Source organism: Periplaneta americana, chromosome 3 (assembly GCF_040183065.1).
Source record: "Periplaneta americana isolate PAMFEO1 chromosome 3, P.americana_PAMFEO1_priV1, whole genome shotgun sequence".
Taxonomy (NCBI): Eukaryota; Metazoa; Arthropoda; class Insecta; order Blattodea; family Blattidae; genus Periplaneta; species Periplaneta americana.
Genome location: NC_091119.1, coordinates 94,950,307 through 94,966,635, shown reverse-complemented (window position 1 = coordinate 94,966,635; position 16,329 = coordinate 94,950,307). Strand labels below are relative to the sequence as shown.

The window sequence follows — 16,329 nt, the reverse complement described above, 5'->3', positions numbered from 1 at the left end:
AGCGCCAACTCTAGGGAGAAAGCAGAATCTGACGCTTTAGCTGGCTTGAAGGTCATTGAAATCAGTCCGGCTACATCAAAGGTACCGACGCGAAGTGTCCATTCTTTATAATCCCTATTCGCTGCTATGAATTCATAATTACTTGTTCATTTGCTTTCATGACATCTACTTTTGAGCTTAGCTGAATTTCGGGACGTTTGTAGCTGATTCTTTCCTGTTGAGGTTGGCAACGCTTGTTGTTAGGCTCAATCAGCTGATACCAGCTCCAGCTGAGTAGAAAACGTTCGGTCTTTACATGGTCCGTATACGCTACATAACGCGATATATTCTTCATTCTTATCTATGCATATGAACGTCATTAATGTGAAAGTTGTGAAGTGGTAAAGCCGATTGTAAAGATAAGGCCAACAAAATTGAATAAGAGGCACACCAAGCTTAATCTGCAGTATTTTCCCTTTTTGCAAACTTGGGTGTGATGTTTAAGTTTTTGGTAAGTTAATATGTTTCAAGTTGACTACGCAAATTAATTTCTCCTGTGTGTTTCCATCAAATCTTGGATACTTTATCACGATATCCATGAATAATATAAATATAGGTCTAGATATTTGTACTGAAGGTATGAAGCTGCATTTTATTTTCATTTACTAGCATTTTCAATGCCTACCTTCATTGTATGTAATTATCACATAGTCCATATTTTTGCAGATAATGGTGAAAGAACCGTGTGCATAGGCTTGTTTCAACATTTCGTGCATTTTAATCAAACGTTATTATGCTTTATTTTGTTTACAGATAACTTTCGGAACAGGAGTATACGTTGGAATTTATCTCAGTCAGAACTATGAGGTAAATAGGCCTATTATAATTTCATTTACTTTTCTATAGCACTGAAACTTCTAACTTACATTTGTTTAGAAGTTCTACGGTGCAAGAATCTGTGACAGGTTAGGTTGGTGTAGACTTTTGGTATGCTTTGCACATACTAAGTGAAGTGAAATGTGCCTTTCGCATTCATTCTGAAATGTTCTACTCTTTATTAAATGTGTTAAACCATCACTTTTAGGTTACTTATACCAATCAACTCTTTCCAATGTTTAGCTATTTTCTGATATGTTTTCAAGTCAACTGACGTCCTATATGAATTCTTCAAATTCCAAATTGCCTTTTCCCCAGAAAATTAACCATATTTTGCACTTTTTTTTTTTTCGTAAAAAAACTTTCAGTGCTATAGAAAAACTCTACACGTCATAGAATATGTAGCAAGGCTGACTAAGAAACCAGCAACACTCCTCTAATACAGTGGTATCGGAACTGGTCGACCCTTGAACGTAAATTTACCGAATGTAATGTTATTTCTCTTATGCATTTCAGATTCCTAGAGTTGACGAGCCAGCGAAGTTATGGGAGAGAATAAAGTCCTATGCTGACGAGCATAAGAAGGATAAATGAAACTTCAGTCTTAGAAAAGGTATTATCATTTCCTGTCGTATACCCTTCTTTGAATGAAAAGTTAGAATAGATCATTATACACTACTACCGTATGTTACAGCAGTAATAGTAGTGGCAACATCTTAAGGACGGAAAGAGCGATAGCTAAGTGATAGGAACCTGAGGACTGTGACAAGATTACAGTGGGTAGATAAGTAACAGGGGGCTGAGTGCTGTGACAAGGTTAGAGGGAAAGAAGATGGGGTAGCTATCCCATTTACCTGCAATTTTGAAGTGAATGGATGGAAGTCAGCCATTTGTTCTCAATAACTTTGTTTACATGACGAGGTTCATTGTTGTGCAAAACGTATTCACATATTGGCATATCCTCTGCATATGTTGATAGCGCGGAAATGTTGTTGTAACGGCTTAGAAATCTGTGTACTGTAGTACTAGACCATTATATTCTTTATGTAAACGATATACCGTCCTTCTGAAACACTGAAATAGTATCATATGCTGATGATACAATAGCAATATGCTCTGGAGAAAATTGTGAAACTTTAGGTCTAAATATGAAGCAGCCATTATATTCTCATAAAATTCTTTGAATTGCCTATCTCAAATGTAATATGGATAAAACCACACTGATGAATATGAGCCTTTCTAGCATTAAAAATTTTTATAGTGGAACCCTGATTATCCATCATTCTATTAACCAGTTGACTGATTATCCTACTGTTTTTCTCCGGCTTTTTTTTATGCAGAAGAAAATGCGAATTGATTCAGTATGTATTTTTTCTAAAGAGGGTTATTACAAGCCTTTTACTGTTACACAGAATGTAGTAGAAATGCTTCCGTTGCCAGCAACAGAAATAATTACTTGCGGGAGAGGGTGTATTTCCCAACATATAAAATAGTCACTACCTGCTTTCAAAGAACTTCCACACAATTGCATACCCGTACATCATTCAATCCTTATCCTTACTGTTCGAGTAGCCGTACTGTATAACTCTTCTTAACTATGAATAAAATTGTCTACAATGTGCAATTATTCGTGTTTATATGCACATTTTAATTTGTCATGACTAATGTGATTACAAATTACAGGATCAGAAGATGCTCGATACTTGAGTGAAAATGTTCGTCCACATATAAAGTTTAATAAAACTTTCTTAAAATATAGCCTATAAGCTACTGACGGAACTTTCACTTACATGTTATTATCTAGTTGAATTTATTTTTTTCGCTTTTTTCGGCATCAAACTTTAGTCGTCTTCATTAACCAAAAGACTACTAAGAGCATTCCATCCATGTCTTGATACAGATATACATTGAAGTATACCGAAAAATGTTCTAATTTGTTAATTTCTGTCACAGCATTGTTTGCAAAAAGCAAACGTATGTAAGCTACACTTAGATATCTTGAGCTTCTTTGTATACAAATGTACACACAAGTGATTTCACTGGCTCTGTCGTATTTTTATCCATGAACTTTAGTATAGAAATTCCTCTTTTCTCAATTGGTTTATTTCTTAGATAGATTCGTTGCAGATTCATCTTCCACTATATAGGCCAGTGCTTTCGTTACTCCATTTAAGTCCTTTTCACATAACAATAAATTTCACTTGGATCTCTCTTTAATGTGCTTTAGACGTATGCATAGAAATGAAATAGAGGCCTCCTTTATTTTGCTCACTATTTTGCATTCGGTTTTTAAAGAGAACAATAAGTTCATTCTGTACGTTAGTGCTTATGTATTTAATCTGGCCTTTCAGTTGATTGAGTACTACTTATAATAGAGCTAGCAGTGATGAAATTCCAGCAAACCTCGGACTCAGTGGCATGCATGGCAACACTAGACAACTGATTCCCCTTTATCTCTACAGTCCAGTAATAAATTTGTAGGATGCACAAAAATAGAAACATAATAAACATCACTGACACAATTATAAATATAAATATTTGACATAACTTATCCTGAGCATACTCTTGGTGAGATAATGTAACTAAAGCTGACTGACATTGATTTTGAATTGGTTGCACCATCTAGCACAGGGTCGACCTGGATGGCAAGTTGGTATAGCACTGGCCTTCTATGCTCGAGGTTGTGGGTTCGATCCCGGGCCAGGTCGATGGCATTTAAGTGTGCTTAAATGTGACAGGCTCATGTCAGTAGATTTACTGGTATGTAAAAGAACTCCTGCAGGACAAAATTCCGGCACATCTGGCGACGCTGATATAACCTCTGCAGTTGCGAGCATCATTAAATAAAACATAACATCTAGCACAGGGTGTAAATGAGAGTTGCCAATTATCAGTGACAAACAGGAAACGAGATTTATAGATGCAATGAAAGAGAGATATGCTATACAACTACAAGGCATGCGGCAATTTTTTCCCATAGATAGAATAAACAGTAGTTGAAATGCACAGATTAGTATAGATTACAATTTCATGGAAGTTCTATTAATAACATCTAAAGGTCTAATACGATATTTTCTTTAAGATATCTCATAAGTATGAGAGTAGCTATTTAACTTGCTCCTGCCTGCTGTATCTTTTGTATCTGAAGACTTGTAGCATTATGCTTTGTGTTCGCAGGCCATCATGTTGGTGAAATGAATGCCAAAAAAAAAAGCCGCACTGTTACTTGCCACAAGCCCCCAGCTGTTATTGATTAGGAGACTTGGTACCAGTGTTTTACATTGTATTTATTGACTGAAATTGTTTTTCCCTTGATAATTTACATATGTACTTCATGTAACAATAAAATAATACAGTAAGATGCACTTATGTGAGCAGCAAACCTCCCCCTGAATACTCCACCCTCGTCTGGGGTTCCACAAAGGCCAACCAATCTGAAGTGTGTGAGGGTAGTAGCCCCATGGAGTGACACTTGTAAAGGGCCAGTGCTACACTCACAATGTTCCCCAGGAAGTAGACCAGCTTCTGTCCCACTGCATGGCTTCCTTCAATCATCTTGAATGCTGCAAATCAACAAGTATATATTTAAATACTGTAATAAGATTACCTACACATGTTTTCCAATGCCTGCAAGTTAACTTCCATTCTTTCCTCTGTTTTCCAGAAGTCATATGTCTTAGTTTACCTGTTCAGATTTTGGGAGGTGATTATCATGGGTATAGTCGTATTTCATAGAGTACACTAGTATTCAGTAATACAAAACATATCATGAACATTTACAGCCTGAATAATGCTGTAGCTATTTTTCTTGTTATGCAAAATATGCACTGTTCCTCAACTGCAGGGCCACGGCCTGGCATCAGTTATACCAGGCTGAAGAAATTCTCCTGGAATTGGTCATTTTACTTTTCTAAGCATTTTTCCCGAATAAATATCTTGTAGTGGAAATATTGTCAGGATTGTCAAAATGCTGATCCAGATCGTCTCTAAATTCTAAAATCTAACTAAATTACAACTATGTAGCAATGTCAGTGATGAAGCCACTTATTTTTTTAATGATCGGGAATTCTTCACTTATAAAACTTTTTAACATTCAGGAAAGGGAATACCGCTGTTTATGATCGGCCATAAAAACTGCCTGCAACAAAACATGTGGATTGTAAACCCTTTTGTTGAACACAAGGAGACAGCTCTTTCAGACGAAAAAACCCTTCAATTTCTTGAATTATCATCAGATGAAGAACTGGAAAGTACTTTTAAATCTAAGAGTAATTCGAAATTCTGGATAAGAATGAAAAATGAATATCCAAATTTACTTGAAATAGCAATCAGATTTCTTCTTTGTTTTTCCACCACATATCTTTGTGAAACTGAATTTTCTGCCACAGCTGTACTTAAAACGAAACTGAAGAACCGCCTGCAAAATTCTGATGTCTCCATTTGGCTAACAGACAGAAAATAGCAACAAAAGTCTCACTAACCTCGCTTTTAAAAATTTTCAGCTGTAATAAGAAATTAGCTAAGCACAGAGGTTAATTTTTTTAATAACTTATAATTATTGCTGTATTAATTTGCTAGCTTTTTAAATTCATATCAATTAGGCCCAGTTTTATAAATATGGTTAATTTAAAGATTATGTGAAATCTAACCGTGAGTTTAACTCAACGTGTTATATTACAGAATCTCGGTTAAGTTAAAGTGTAGTGGAATACGATTGGTATTACTGCTAGGAAAGAAAAGGAGAACATCACAACTGTTTAATCATATTATTGACTAGCCGTACCCGTGCGCTCCGCTGCACCCATTAGAAATAAATATAAAGTAATTACATAATTTATTAAAATAGGACATTTGATCCAGGGGACATTCGTGTTTGATAGAAGGATAAATCGTTTAATATGTTACTTAATTTAAATTGCATCCAAATAATTAAAATGCGATCATTTTGGTCCAGAGACCACTCATTTGGTGCAATGGCAATTGCTGTAACATGTTTCTTAATTATATTATATTATATTATATTACATCAGAAGTTACTGTAATAACATTATATCCATCTAGAGAAACTACACTTTCCAATGGTGAAATAATATTATACAAATCGGTTAATTTAGCTTCCGATATTACTTCATACAAACACACAAACATTCTCTGTAGGCTATCTTTCATAGCTTTCGATTGTTGCTGTCCAAGGCACCTTATAGACGAAGTCATTTGTTTTTTAATTCATTACACGGCCTTAGATGGCAGTTATTTTAATTTTAAAACTCATTTATCTCATTAAATATCAGTCCTATCAAAATTTTTCAAGGAATAAAACTTATCGCAAATTATTTTTAAAGAAACTTTTCTTATGTAACATTTTTCACAAAAATCAATAATAAGCGAGATATTTCGATTTATTTAATTCAGGCCCCCTTATAACCCCCCTTTTAAATAATGCATTTTGAATGCCATATAGTCTAAAATCTAAGTTACAACGAACTTAATTTATATTCCAATTTTCATCGAAATTCGTTCAGCCATTATCGCGTGAAAAGGTAACAAACATACAGACAGACATAGAAACAAAAATTTCAAAAAAGCGATTTTCGGTTTCAGGGTGGTTAATTATATATGTTAGGACTAATTATTTTTGGAAAATCGAAAATTACCAGAAAAATTTCGGCTACAGATTTATTATTAGTATAGATTTAAAATAACCGATGCTCGTGGAGAATCTTCATTAAGAAACATCTTTGTTCTTCGGTATCAGAGAGAGTATCATAATAAAACCTAAAGAGGACCAATACCGCATACTTCAGTATGCTTGTCAGACTTAACCTCAAATAGTTTCTTAATGCTGGCTGCCAACGTTATACTCCGAAACACAATGCAACCAAACTAAATCTTGCATGACCATTCGCGACTTAACTCCATACAGAATCAACTGAGAAATTAAGTAATAATATTAGTGTGCGTATTTTGTGTGTTGTCTAGAATATTTATGAAACAGAATTCAGTCAAACAAAATTATTTTTACGAGTCTATTAAAATTAGGTAATGTTATTAGTGTTTATAATCAGGCCCCATAGTAAATCTTACCAGGAGACTGACTGCCACACACAGTACAATGCACAATAGGTTTATAGTAGATTTGCGGACACCTTTGAAATCTCCCATCGTTTTCAGTATGTCTACTACCAGAGGAAAAATAGCACAGCGCAACTAGTAACCAATGCAGAGATTCAACAGAATGTTTTCAAAAAAAAAAAAAAAAATCATTTATCTTTTCAAGTAATCTTTAAATTCAAACCATAAAACACATATTTTTGCACTTTCTCATTTTTCTGTTTCATGTTGTATCCGAGTTTCAATTTTTCGGAACAAGGTTAGGACTATAAGCCTAATTCTGAAGGTTTTCTGTTTTAAAACTTATGTTCATTTATGTATATTTCAAAGTGGTGCACTCTATTCCAAAAAAATTCTTGGATGCTGTGGTTGTTCAGTAATATTGATCATTCACATATCGTCACTCATAAGTTCTTGGAAAACATCTGCAATATCCATGTGTATGCAGGAACTGCAATCTTGCACTGATGAGCCTTGAACTGCAGATCAAGTTAAACTCAAGTTAACTCAAGATTAACTGGTAGTTAAGGTTTATAATACGAAGCAGAATGAAAAACTTCAGTTTAAACTGAACGTAAGGTTTAAACGGTGTTTATAATACCGGCCCTTAGTGATGGAACTAATGTTTAGAAATGAGAGATTCATACATTCTTATACATAAAATTACATGTTGACAACCATCTGCTGCTTTCCCTGCTCAGCTGACTTCCGTGGTGAGTTACAGTGCATAATCATTCTTGCCATTACCATTTCTTTTTCAAACTAACATAATTAAAATCAATTTAATAATACAATGATCAGTGTTATAAATTTTATGGTTTTGGTGGTCAGAAAGGGATATGTCAATGAAAATTAGCATAAGTTAATTAATGATGTTTGCATGAGTAACTAGAACATGCTACAAAATTTCATCAACTCAGTGATTGATAATTAAATGTCACTCTGTTTTCATAGTGTATTAAAACTTGTTAAGTCTTAAGATTACGCCATACTTAATTTTTAATACTTACATTAGTTAAATGTATGAACTTTAAAAAAATTGGAGAGGTCTTTACGAGTAAATTTGTTGGAACTGGGCCTTTGTCTTATAGAAAAAGAATTTACTGGGCCGTAGCCTCTCAAAGGTTCAGAACCATTGATAAAGAGTACAAGTAAAAAATTAAATTCTAATCAAGAATGAACAGATACTGAATTGAATTTAGGAAGGGAAGGAGAGTCGCAATGTTTCAGCACTGCAACTTTTCAAGATCTATTGTGCTAACCCCTCAAATTAGATGCACTTCCAACTCACATGGGTCGACTACACTAAGGTTCGCTGCATACTCAGATTTCAAGCAGGCAAATCCCACATGTTCCTAGGCCAACCTGCTCTGTGTCACCAGCCATGTTAAGGGAATGTTGATGAAATGATGTCGATGCCTTATATTGGGAAACGAGAACTCCAAGAAAAACCCCAACAGCGACCGTATCTGCCACAAGTGTCACTATGGATTTTTCAATTAAAAATTCCAGGCCTGACCACTCAGGGGTTAATGAACAAATACTAATAAAACTGTTTATCTGATAAACGACCACCTGCAATATCTCTATTAATGTTATAAGGAAAGTTTACCGTATTCACTCAATTATAACACACACTCATTCCAAAATAAATGTATGCATAAGACCTGTTGTAGGAATGAATAAAAAAAATCTCATTTATGTCTATCCTTCACTTCCATATTCAGAATCTGAAGTTTCTGTCATTATGTTGAAGTTGAAATCATCATCATTGAAATGCAGCACTTTGAAGGCTACAATTTTATCCCCCCAAAAAGAAAAGGTGTGTCTTAAAGTACATTTTATACATAATTAACATGTTCATGGCACACTATCAACTGAAGCTAGATCATCAGCTTTCTATATTGGAATTTCTGGAGGACTATATGTGCAGGAGAGTTTTATTTGTCCTACCATTTTTTCACCTCATTATCACTGCCATACAGAGGCATGCTTACCAACATGCTAAGTAGGTTACAGCCTAGAGTGGAAATTTTTACAGCAATTTTAGCTCCGTTATAACAGCTAGTTTTCACAGAGGATGAATGATTATGGAGCCCAAGTGATGGTGGTATGATATATACGAGGGGAAAAACCTAGCCCCACATTATTGCCTGACACCCCTCCACTTGAATTCAAAAGTAATTGCTCTGGTGAAAGAGCTCTTCTGGTTTACAGTGAATTAAGAACAATTTACGTTACAAATAAATGTGACAATAGTAATCTAGCTATTCTAGTAGAATTGTTGGGATCACTGGAATATAACTATCTAATAAATAAATTATTTATTTAAAATTCAAGATTGGTCATGGGCAGAATCGAATAATCTGTTCCCACATAATTATAGATTTTCCTGATTATTGCACCACTATAATTATAAATCTTTCTGAAAATTTTTTCCTTATTAAACAATTTGTTTAGGATATTGATTTCGGTAAATTTTATCATTTTAGTCATATGATTATAAATTTACCCTTGTTCCAAGATTTTTTAAAATTGATTTTGATATGTTTTATAATTGTACTGATATAATTATAAATGTTTCTGAAAACTTACTCTTTCAAACTATGGCCAGGTGTGATTGATTTGTAAGCCATGAATGCTTTGTAAAAAATAAAATGGGGAGTATACAGACATAACCAAGTCGAGGAATCACGAACCTCATATTAAGCCAAAAAAACTAATTATTTTTAATTAATTATTAATTTCTTCCTATTATACAGTATTCTATAATTGAATACTTCCCCAGAATAATGTTGCATAATCCATTTTTAACGAATTTGAGTTGCAGGCAAAAAAATTGTTCCATATTCCATCCCTATTAGAGCTGTAGTGACAGAATACCGAATTATTAAGTGAGGAAGATATTATAAGGCTTTGAAGTTGGCAGTCCCTAAAATAATGTTGCATATGATGGGAAACATGGTGGGCGTAAACAGCATTTCTCTACCGTGCAGCTCATTAAATCATTTTAATAAATGAAAATGTCAGATAGTAAACATACAGAAGTAGAGGGATGTGAAAAAAATAATGCTGAGGAATATCAGGGAGAAATATAAAACACGAAATAACATTATAGTACCTGGGAAGAAACCTCCGAATGAAGTGTATAAATGAAGAGTTCAGAGCCATAGTGGGCCAAGCATTATTTATTAAAAACGGAGAAAGCAGGGTTAACGTTAAGTGAATATCATAGTTTAATGTAGATTGACATAAATATCACTTAGTTTTAATGTGCATACTTTATATTACTTGCTATATGTTTCACTAAATTATGGTAATCATTTAATTTTAAACCTTGTTTTCTCCATTTTTAATAAATGGCACTTGGGTCACTATGGCTCTGAACCCTTCAAATGTTGCATAGCCAACGTGGTATTTTACAATTTATGCAATTTTATTAATTGTTGGCTTGTTTTTATTATCTTTTATAACTTTAAATATGTAATGTGCCTTCTGACATTGTGAAGCATTTATTTTTAAAAATAAATGTACTATTTTCCTGCCACGTGACAAATTTCGCATTGAATGAAAAAAGAAAGAGAGTATGCCCTGTATATGTTCCTTAACATTGGAAACAGGTTATCGAGTCAGCAAGCCCAGGTAAGCCATTTGTTAATAAGGAAATGAATGGAATACATTTTCTAGATTTTACATTTCTGGAGCAAAATCTGAAGAAAAATGCAGATTGCAAAATTACATTAGGAATGTGGCTCCAGATATCTTCAGTCGACCCTACTGTCCCTTCGATTACGAAAGGGACACAACGTACTAGAACACTGGAGTGTGTTTGATACAGCTAAACGTAAAAGGAAAGGTAATACATATGAACCACTCCAAATCATTCCAGCCTAATAACTCTGTCCAGCAGATGAAGATATTCTTCCAATCACTAAGGAGGAGAAGGTTGATCTGATGGCCATGTGTGACTATTTGGAACCTCAGTATAGAGAATTCTACCAGAGCTTAAAAGTGTAAGGACACTAGACTGCTAGGATAGCAAATTTGAATTATATTTCAATGTAATTTAGGGAAAACGAAATTATTTCTAATGTTATTTTAATACAGAATATTAATAATATGTTTGTATCATTCAGGTATACAGTATCACAGTACTAATATTCTACTACACTTGAAATTCTGAATTTGGATAAGCAACATTATTATCATTTTGACGTGTAATATAGGTACATAGTGATTGATAATGTGAGTTGTTGATTTGCTATATTGCTAAAACAGTAGTAATCAAACAACCTAAAATTATTTTTACTGCATATTTGTGGGTACATACTGAATTATGTCATTTATACCATCTCCTGTAAAGTAGCTCAAATGGATTCTGCAACATTATTCTGGGGAGGTATTCAATTTATTCCTTTTATCATATTTCAATTCACATGGCTCACCAACAACCCTATTCAGATTAAATACAGTGTTTCTACTGTAAATACTAGTTCAGACATTTCTGTAAAATGTAAATACTGTTAATTTGTATGCTGATTTTTGTTGTTCAAAATAAATTTAAATCTCAGTTTAAAAAAAATTATATATATTTTAAAATGACAAGCATGCATCATCTCCATGTGGAGCATACAGTGTTGCGAGGATTCAAATTAGATCAGCAAAGTTTTCAGAATATGATATTCAGCAGAGTTTCTTTCTTAATCAGTATGAATGTTACAGTAAATAAAGATGACAATGGTGCTCTTGCTAGGGTCAGTACTGACACAGCCATCAAAGGTTAGATGACTTATGTTGGTGGCCAATTAGAGCAATGAACGAGCATACAATGTGCAATTCTCAAGTCTGTAAGCAAGAGAAGTGAGAAAGCAACCATTTGGACAGTCAGAACATTTTCCGGAAAAATATAGTGGAAAATTTTCCATCTCACATCACTAACTGAAGCAGTCAAAATTTAAATTCTGCCTCTGCTGCTGTCACATGAAGTGACGATAGACATAACAAACACTCAAAGAGAATGTGCCTCTTTGTCACCCTAAACTACAGCAGAATGAAATGCAGACACATTGGCTACAGTTGGGTCCAACTCAATGAAAAGAAGCAATATGTCCTTGTGGTAAAGCACTCACTGTTCTGCATGGTGAAAAGTGCCTTGACAGGTCGCACAATGAGCATTCCCACCATCATGATTGGAAAGATGGAGATAGAGTTTCCAGCCATGTACATAATAAATAGGTTCATCGGCACTTGTTTTAAAGGTCCCAAGGCAAGTTCCCAAGATTTTTTGATAATGAGGTGACTGGGATCCGACTCCCTGGCGACCTCAGTGTACACCTGTCCAGCTGATGGGTTGTACCCTGGTGGTGATGCCAGGTCGGAACTCCGGTCTTGCTTGCTTCTGAAATGTATATGCATAATTTCTTAAGTTGCATGCAACTTTAAAAACATCATATCACGGGATGTGGAACATAATTACCAACTTCATGTACAAAGACAAAGTATGAAATTAGTCACTCTGACAGACCTTGTATTTCAAAACATTCAGTACATATTTTTAGGTACCCTTATTCTCAACTATCCCCAGGTGGACGAGATAAAACGCCACCCCATAACCCAAGGTCTAGCGGCCTCCGCATTTTATAGGAGTAGCCTTCCTACCGCCAAAGCGATAGTAACATGCAGTACGATAAAAACATAAAAGGTTACCTCATTCTTGGACTAATTATAGGTACCAATTACAAAAATGAATCCTAGCTGCGTCATCAGGGGCCAAAAGCAGGTGCACTACACGGGTTTTGTATGGTTTTAACTTTAATAGTTTAGTCGCGAGTTGAAAAGATGATTTAGACATCCCCACTTGTGCTAAACAGCGCAAAGATTTGTGAGGGCTTTGCTCTAAACGAAAACCTAGTTCGTCCAATTTCTCCTCTGTTAATACATGTTTATTCACACGAGGCTTCTTATTTTGTACAGATCCTGTCTCTTTGAGCTTCTTTATTAGTTGGTATAGTGTTGCTTTATCCGGCACAGGGGAATCGGGAAATTGACGATGGAACTTACAGCGACACCTTCTCCACGAAGACTTTTTTGCAAAAGTATTACAAATAAAAGTGGGTTGTTCTGTACTGTACCTCATGACACAACTTACACATTCAGCACTCAGCACAAAACTGAAAACTGCTTTCTGCAATATTTAGTTGCACGGGATATGTTAGTCCGACAATACTCCCTCGATTGTTGCACAAGTTTGAGTAAATTGGCGGACTCATTACTGCACACAAGAACAGTTCAAAAAAATTATTAATTATTGCTAGATTTCTGTTAATCATTCAATTAGACCTTGCGAACTAATTCATATGTACTTTGTGCGGGATCTAGTCCGAGAATAACAGGGCCATATCCCGGGAGCAGGTAGTGGTACTCTGACAACTAGTTTTCTGTAGCTTCAGTGGCGTTTCGTTTTGTCCACCCGGTATTTTCTTCTGAAATCCATGAGAGTAATCTCATACAGCAATTATGATAAAACACACATTAATGTACCGGTACATTTACTTTTTTTTGTTCTTTTTTGGCTACACTTATTGATAAATACACAACTGTAGCAACTATAGTATGGCCGGGAATAAAGTATACCGAAAGTTTGTAACATTCTGCATTGTAGTTATCATCAGGAAAGTAACGTGAAGTAGCCTTAATGTGACCTTGGTGCTGAAAGAGAACAGCCGTACTGCATGGTGATATGCAATGGCTTTAAGTATTTGTGTAACATGCACGTCATACAGGACCCAGATTATCGTTGTTCGTTGATTTTTTCTTCTTCCACTTCTTTGCATTGACATAGAGTTACCCCAATTTTTCTGATTTATTCACCAAGAGTAATATTGTACTCTTCGGTGGCGAATCTCCAGGAAATCCCTCTCAATACGGTTCACATATTGCTTCCACACTAGCTCCACCATCTGGACTAACTCTGAATATAATGCTCTACTGTACAAGAAATTCTTTCCCAGAAACACCGAGCAACATTTTAAGATTACGCTTTTCATGACCTTCTTTAGAAACAACTGATGTTACATAACAATCATATCAAAATGTTTTCCGCACTCAGTAAAAAATACAATACTGTCAAAATTCGATATAGTTTATTTCCATCCATATTGTATCTAGCAAATGTGAAACAAATGTAGGCTAATTCTCAAATTACACGGAAACATTTGGAACATATCTGAAATAACCACACTGATCATCATTATCATCATCATCACCACCACCCTCAAGAATTAAGCTTCATTAGACCTGTTCTGGCCTCATACTAATACATAGGTGAAAATAATAGGAAAATATTGAACCTAAGGAATATGAGGTACGGCCTCCAGCATAGTTACCCAGGGTATATTCATTCGATAAAATAATGAATCAGAAGACCACTTTAACCTAGATTCGGTATCCAAATGTTTGCTGAGGATCAAAGTAAAATTATATGAATTAATTTGTCAGTAATTCGCTTTGCACAGACCGAATGATCTAGGCACATTCATAAATTTGACACCGTTCTTATAACATTTGGCTAGCTTTTATTTTAGAGTAATTTGCTAGGAGACGTCGTTGCATTTAGACCACTTTTACACTAAACCTAACCTTAGTGTATACAACGTATACTAAAACACTAACCTAACCTAACCTGTCACAGATTAAGGAAAAGGTTAGGTTAGGCCAGTTTAGGGTTTTAGTATATCTTGCAAAAACACATTTTAGGTTTAGTGTAAAAGTGGTCTATATGCAACGACGTCTCCTAGCAAATTCCGCTCACCTATATTCTACATTTTAACGCTTGCATTCATAATAAAATTATTATAGGTTAGGTTAGTGCTTAGCGACCTACTAGAATACGAAATATGAACTTCATAGCAACTACCGTCATTCCGTCGTTATGTATTATAACTAAATTAATTTGTAACAAAACTATTATTAAAGCAAAAAATGTCATTTCATTCATTCACCTTACTCCAGAATCCAGTGCCCATTTGTATTTTCTGTTATTCACTCTAGTTGTTGCCATTTTAACAAATATATCATCTACATGTGAAATATTTAACAAAATGTATTAAACCAACGCTTTTACAGCCGGTTTATGGGTCCAATGCGTTAAACAATTAGCACTGGTTACAGAAGAAAACTAACACTGCACCTAAAATATAAAATAAAATATCGGATTGTCCATACACGACTGACGACACAGCATAAGCTCGATTCCGTGCGATTAGATATCGTATATCGTTCAATTGCCAGGGTTGCCGATGTAGTCAGTAAAAAGAAATTACCCGATTTCACCCATGCTGACAGTTAACAGCTATTTGTCTATGGTTAACAGTATTGCCACAGTCTAATATATACAGTCGCGCAACTTCAACACTTTTTTTTGCCAACATTCGCGACACTAGCGCCCAAGCGGCAGGCAACGCACTGGTCATAGGGTTAATACACCCAGCACGTGCTTTAAAGGCATGCGAGATGTTATAATAACGTTTTAATCATGCGTCGGAATAAAGGCAATGTGTGCAATGACGAAAATTGCAATAACTACAAGTTTAAATCTCCGAATTTGTCGTTCTTCAGATTCCCTTAAAGACCAAGAGAAAATCATAACCCAGTCATAACCAATAATCCACGTTGTAGGTAGCCTACGTATTGTGTTCTATAAAACATTTATTACTTATCAGTTACCTATTTGTATGTAAGGAAGGACAGTTTAAATAAAAACAAAGTAAATACCTGTTACAGTATATTATTTTTTTGCAGAGATCATATGTGTAAATGTGTAACCATTCCGATTTTGGATAATATATCTACATTTTTTAATGCAAGTAATTCCATAATTTTTGTATTCGTGTTTTTATCTTTATATTTTTCAAGAATGTTATATAGCATTCAAGTAGGTATAATGGTGTTAATTTTGCAAGAATTCATGGAGTATTGTAATCCTTTTGCAAAATATTCACTTCTTGAATAAATCCAGACTGTGTCGATAAATTTCTCATGTGTTTGGTGTAGATTCATGTGGCAGACGTATTAAGTTCTCAAAAAATAAAAGAGCCTTTTTAAATTTAATATAAAAAGCAATCTTTTCTGTAATAATTTGCATGACTGTTATTGCTGTTGATTTTACATTCCCAGTGATTATTTGAGCCGTTCAGTGCAGAAGTGGTGTAAGTCAAACTCAGGTAATGAGGTTTAAAGTAAAAATTCTGTAAAATACAGCGCAAAGTAGCAATTAATATATCCTTCGTGCTATTCACTGACTATTAATAGTTTAAATACATTCAATATTAACTGCCACTTTGCGCTGTATTTTACAGAATATAT

General features: G+C 34.7%; 1 protein-coding gene and 1 long non-coding RNA gene across 2 annotated transcripts; one reads left to right on the top strand and one right to left on the bottom strand.

Moving 5' to 3' along the window:
- Positions 1-240: 240 nt before the first annotated feature.
- On the top strand, positions 241-4,220 carry LOC138696263 (uncharacterized). Its single transcript, XR_011331306.1, has 4 exons — positions 241-490; positions 793-846; positions 1,372-1,468; positions 4,033-4,220. It is a non-coding gene; the product is annotated as an uncharacterized lncRNA (long non-coding RNA).
- On the bottom strand, positions 4,122-15,233 carry EMC4 (ER membrane protein complex subunit 4). The gene is made up of 3 exons (XM_069820956.1): positions 14,967-15,233; positions 12,096-12,364; positions 4,122-4,418 (listed from the first exon to the last, which is right to left on the bottom strand). The coding sequence occupies exons 1-3, from the start codon at positions 15,023-15,025 to the stop codon at positions 4,222-4,224; spliced, it is 525 nt and encodes a 174-aa protein (XP_069677057.1). The 5' UTR covers positions 15,026-15,233; the 3' UTR covers positions 4,122-4,221.
- Positions 15,234-16,329: the final 1,096 nt, after the last annotated feature.